Source organism: Sceloporus undulatus, chromosome 3, assembly GCF_019175285.1.
Source record: "Sceloporus undulatus isolate JIND9_A2432 ecotype Alabama chromosome 3, SceUnd_v1.1, whole genome shotgun sequence".
Lineage (NCBI taxonomy): Eukaryota > Metazoa > Chordata > Lepidosauria > Squamata > Phrynosomatidae > Sceloporus > Sceloporus undulatus.
In genome coordinates, this window is record NC_056524.1 from 87,595,785 (window position 1) to 87,601,784 (window position 6,000).

Sequence of the window (6,000 nt, forward strand, 5' to 3'; positions counted from 1 at the left end):
AACAGAGAGGTTATATAGACAACAACAATAAACAGTATGTGTCTGTGCAGCTGCAGCCATTGCCATGGTTTTTATTTGTTTTTGCCTCTCTTTGTGGACTTTGGAGGAAAAAGAGGAAGTGGGATGGTGAGACAGCATGAGAGGAAATCTACAAACCCAGTTCCTGATGCAAAAAGTCAGTAGTTAATAATATCTAAGAAACACATAATTTTTTGTCTTTCGCCCTGAGGGAAAGGTGACCTATAAATTAAATAAATAAATAAATAACTGATAAACAGCATCCTGGAATGAAAAGCCTGAGAACTGATTCTTAGAATAGTTTACATCCAACTCTCTTTAAAAAGTCCTAAGTGAAGAGGTGGCAGAATTTGCATAGGCCTGTTACAGACTGCCAAAATAAAGCTTCTTTGGGTCTCTTTGGAGGTATGCTGTTTAAATGATGCATGCATCCGAAGAATCCGGAAGCTGCACCAAAGCTGCCCTCCAGTGCTTAGGAATGGAGTGTGGCTTTGGCGCGACATCCGGACTCTTAGGACCCATGCATCATTTAAATAGCATATCTCCAAAGAGACACGAAGCAGCTTTATTTTGGCAGTCTGTAACAGGCCATAGTATTGTGGATTACAATGCCATTATTCCTCTTAAATACCAAACCAAGAATCCAGATCCATATTATTCTGGGTGAAGGAAATCACAGATCCCAATGCATACTGATGTCAACCTATTTTTAAATAAAAACAAGTTGAAGTTAATACACATAAGCTTGGGATCTTGTGGCTTCCTTCACCGGTCCTAGGACAATATGGATCCAGATTCTTGGTTTGGTTGGTATGTGGGTGTGTATATATGTGTGTGTGTGGCTTTTACAAACTAGTCTTACTGCTGCTGCTTATTATTTGGGGTTTAAAAGCCCCGTACACACGGGCACATTGTGGTGTGGCGGTGGCAATTTTAGGGTTTGGGAGCGCACAGCAACAGCACACTCCTGAACCCTAATACGTACAGACGCCAGCATCAGGGTGGCCTCCCATCCATACAGGGGCTGCCATGATGCCGCTGCTGCCGTACAGCAACCAGACGTTGCTGGCAGGAAGTGGCATCATGGTGGTGTCCCTTCCTGCTTCCAGAGTCGCAAAAAAGAAGCCACTCTAGGCGTTTCTTTTTTTGTGGCGTGTCTGTACTGCAGCATGGGGATGCTGCAGCAGAGACACGGGGCAAAAACGAGTGGCATGGAGCTACCAGTTTGCACAGCTCCTACGATACATTTTTTTCAACTAATAATTCTTCAATCTGAATTTCATATCTTCACCATCCTGAGTCCTCTCAACAAACAAACAAAAAAACAGGCAGGACATAAACTTGAGTTTACGAGTGCCAATTCATTACCGTATATACTCAACTACAAGTCGAAATCGTGTATAAGTCAAGGGCAGGTTTGGGGGCCCAAATTAGAGATTTTGATATGACCCATGGAAGAGTTGAGGATATCCCTTCCTCCCCCTCCACAGCATGGCTGTCCCCTCAGAGGACCTCTGCAGGACAGCCAAGCTGAGGAAGGAGAGGTAAGCAAACATTTGTCTCCCAAGCCCTTCCTCAACCCAGCTCTCCCTTTGGGAGACAGCTGGGTTATGGATTATTATTATTATTATTATTATTATTATTATTATCCTTTATTTATGAAGTGCTGTAAATTTACACAGCGCTGTACTTGAGGGGCTAACCTATTACTGTATTGCTCCATATATAAGTTGACCCAGGTTTTTGGGGTCACTTTTAGGGCATAAATTTCTTGACATAGTCAAATACGTACAGTACAACCTCAAAAACATATTTCTGCAAGTGAAAAAGATCCGGTTCTAGCTTCTACTTGGTCAGGGATGATCGTTTAAACAGGGCTCTCTTAATATCAAGTAGAAAACATGAAACTTGCTCAAGGAAGTACTGTATGTGGAAGGAGAAGAGGGCATGAAATTTAGACCAGACCCCATTCTGTCTTTGCAGCTGCAAATATTAGGGTTACAAAGGTGATGTGTGCACTTGAGGGAATACAACAAACCCAAGAGTTAAGGAAAACTCTTATGGTACAGAGAGGACCTGCCAATTTCTTTCTTTCAGTGAGTCTCAAAAGTGCTATGCTACAGTTGGTCTCCAAACTGTGCTCTTTAAAGGATGTTGGACTTCAGCTCCCAGAATCCCAAATGATGGGCCAACATGGCTTTTGTGTCGTGTCTTTTTAGTTTGTAAGCCTGAGGGCAGGGAACCGTCTAATTAAAAATAATGATAATTGTAAGCCGCTCTGAGAGCCTTTGTGGCTGAAGGGTGGGGGTATAAATACTCTAAATAAGTAATGATAATGGCTGAGGCTTCTGGGAGCTGAAGTCCAAAACCTCTTCAAGGGCACTGTTTGGGGGCCGCTGGTGCAGCCCTGGGGCCAGGGTGTCCAGATCTCTTCCTCCTCCTCCTCCTCTTTCCTGGGCCACATTCCCACTTACAAATAAATTGCTTTGCGATCCAAATAGGTGGATCGGTTCGGCAGTGGAGCATGGTTCATGCTACATTTGCCCTAATTGCATTTTCTTGCTAGTACAGTTTATTCCTGACAACCAAGTACAGGTTATAATCATCACATTACAAAAATAATGAAAATCTTTAAAAACTTTTACAGTCAGTTAGCTCTATAACATATAAAGCAATATGTTGACACTAAAATTACAAAAATGTTTCATGCTAAAACATATCACCATTTTCCATAATCCATTCAAATTGGTAGAATCTGTTCCTTGCTGCAAAATAAAACAAAATAACCCACTTGCGGTTAACATTGACATCAACGAATCAGTTCAAAATGGACCTGTTCCATCTGGCCAAAAGGCACATTTAAATAGATGCTGATCCGCATCTGGTTCACATGTGCACGAAATTGATTTATCCAAAAAGATGTGGGCCTCGTTCCCACTTACAGATAAATTGGTGTGCGATCCAAATTGATGGACTGATTCGACGTTGGAGTGTGGCTCCCACTACATTTGCCCCAATCACATTTTCTGGCATTAAAACAACCCACTTGTGATTTGCATTTACGAGTGAATCGATTTAAAACTATTCGGTTACAGCCGGCTGAAGGGCAAATTTGAATTGATTATGACCCGCTTGTGGTTCACACTGGTGCTGAATCTACTTGGTGAAAAAGACGCGGGTCAAATGGGTCTGGCATGTGGCCCCCCTCACCGAAACAATTTAAGTGGGAACCAGGGTCACCTTCAGTGAATTGATTTAAGTGGGAACCAGGGTCACTTGCGATCCGGTTTAAAAAGTAGTGAGAATGCACGTCCTAGGCTGCATCCACACTGGAGAAATCACCCGGTTTGGCACCACTTTAACTGCCCTGGCTCAAGGCTCTGGGCCCGCAACAAACTCTAACTCCCAGAATACCATAGCCTTGAGCCAGGGCAGTTAAAGCAGTGTCAAACCAGGTGACTTCTCCAGGGACCACTTTGTGGAAAACTTAGTGGACAAAATCACTTCAAATTTTTCTCTTATTACCTTCATTCCCTCTTAGTTCTGCCCAGCTAACCCCCAGTTTTTCTTTGCATATATATACACACACACACACGTATGTGTATATATATGTGTGTGTGTGTATATATATATATATATATGCAAACTAAAATTGTATATGTTTTTATGAGAGAGAGAGAGATAGAGAGAGAGTATTTGCACATATAGCTTATGCTGGGCCCTACCACAAACTCCAGCTCCCAGAATCCCTTACGCCTTGAGCCAGAAAAAGAGTTAAAGCGGCGCCAAACCGAGTCATTTCTCCAGTGTGGAAACAATTCAAGCTCCTGCCCAAAAAGACTTCCCAAACCCTTTCCATTTGGGGGTTAGGGATGTACCTTTCTAAGAGGAGTGTTGGTGAGTGTTTCGTTTTGCAGGGGAGTGGTCTGCCCTCTTCCTCCTTGGGGGCTCTCTGCACATGCTCAGGCGCCCTCGGCCCCTCCTGCTCCTTACCTGGTGCAGGGTCTCGGTGGGGAGCTGCGACGCCCGGAACAACTCGGCCACTTTGCTCCCCTCCGGCGCCGCTTGGCCAGGGATGCCTCCTCCTCCTCCTGCTGCTGCTGCTGCTGCTCCTCTGCAGACCAGAGCCCAGAGCTCCGCGTAGTGCTGCTGCTGCTGCTGCTGTTCAGGGGCGGCCAGGGAAAAGGCCCCCGGAGCTGGGGCTGGAGCCCCGGGAGCAGCAGGAGTGGAGGGAGGCTGTGGGGGCTCCATTTCCAGGGGAGCCAGAGCCGGAAAGCCCCAAAGCCCCTTTTTAGGGGGGCAAAGGAGGCTGCTCTGCCTCTTCTCTTCCTCCTCTGCTGCAGTGGAGCTTCTGTGGGGAGGCAGAGCAGCAGAGCACAGCCTTCCTCCTCTCCTTCTCTTTCCTCCCTTTCTGCGGCAAAAGCACCCAGGAGCAGGAGCAAGCAGCTGCAAAGGAAGGGAGGAGGGGGAGAAAGAAGAATAAACAGCCCCACAAGGCTACCCTCTGGAGTCTTCCAAGGGCCAAAGAAAACCACACGGCAGAAAAAAAAATATTTATTTATTTATTTATTTATAATGTATTCTATTGATAATCGGCTGCCCTGGCTCAGGGTCAGGAAAGTGGGCGTTTGTTGTTGGGGCCTCACACTCTCTGGACAGGGAAGGCTCAGTTTCTGTGGCAAAACTACAGCTCCCAGGATTTGGGGACTCTTGCTACACTGTGTTTTGGGCCTCCTCCCCCCCCCCCCCCTGTGAAATCCTGCTCTACTCTTTCCTTCCTTCCTGGGAGGCCTGGGTCTTCCAAGGGCCAAAAACCACACTGCAGAAATATTTATTTATTTATTTATCTATTTATCTATTATTTGTTTGTTTGATTGATTTATAATCCACTTTGAGACCACTTTAACTGTTAGGTAATTCTATTAGGGACTGGGAGTTTCTGGATGGAGAAGGCTCAATATCTGTGGCAAAACTACAGCTCCCAGGATTTCTTAAGCCTTGAGCCTGGGCGGTTCAAGGGGTCTCAAACTGGGTTACTTCTGCACTGTGTTTACCTGTGAAATCCTCCTCTATGCCTTCCTTCCTTCCTTCCTTCCTTCCTTTCTTCCTGGGAAGCCTGGTTGCTCCCTTTGGGTGGTGGGTGTCTGGCTGTGGAGAGGATGGGAAGCCGCCTCTTTGGTGCATCCACACTGCAGAAATGATCCAGTTTGAGACTGCTTTAACTGCCCTGCCAAGGCTAGGGGATCTTGGGAACTATAGTTCTGTGAGATATTTAGCCTTCTCTGTCAGTTCCCAGGATTCCCTAGCACTGAGACAGAGTAGTTGAAGCAGTCTCAAACTGGATCGTTTCTGCATTGTGTTTTGGACCTCTGTCAGAAAGAAGGCTAAATGCCTCACAAAACCTACAATTCCCAGAATTCTCTAGCCATTGAGCCATGGCAGTTAAGGCAGTGCAAACTGGATTATTTCTGCAGTGTGGATGCAGCCAAAATAAGTCTATTTTATTTAAAGCAATTTAAAAACATAAACAAATGCATGAGGAAAAAAATACACCACACACACACACACACACACACTTTGCTTTGGGGCCACAACAAACTACAATTCCCAAAATTCCATAGCACGAAGCCATGGCAGTTAAAGTGGTGTCAAACTGGATTATTTCTGCAGAGTGGATGCAGATTTGTCGGGAGAAGGAAGGCTTAGAGGGGGTCCTGCCCCAGGTATATTCACTGTTGGAGTTAAACCTTTCCAACTCCAGCATACACTTCAGCTGTGTCCATGCTGCAGAAATCCAGTCTGACACCACTTTAACTTTGCATTCACACTGTGCCAAACACATTATTTGAATTAGACCAGTGGTTCCCAACCTGTGGGTCAGGACCCCTTTGGGGGTCGAATGACCCTTTCACAGGGGTCGCCTAAGACCACCAGAAAACACAAAATTGCATTTAGTAATGAAAATAATTGTATGGCTGGCGG

The 6,000-nt window shown here is 45.5% G+C and overlaps 1 protein-coding gene across 3 annotated transcripts in view; it reads right to left on the bottom strand.

Moving 5' to 3' along the window:
• Positions 1 to 4,506, bottom strand: part of REPS2 (RALBP1 associated Eps domain containing 2) — a 100,639-nt gene extending 96,133 nt beyond the window's left edge. The window contains exon 1 of one of the 3 annotated variants that reach the window (XM_042459032.1): positions 4,012 to 4,506. In XM_042459032.1, the coding sequence (XP_042314966.1) occupies positions 4,012 to 4,269 (258 nt within the window). In that variant the 5' untranslated portion in view covers positions 4,270 to 4,506. Of the gene's footprint in view, positions 1 to 3,896 lie in introns of all 3 variants that reach the window. The other 2 variants (XM_042459031.1, XM_042459033.1) reach the window with 2 other exon arrangements.
• Positions 4,507 to 6,000: the final 1,494 nt, after the last annotated feature.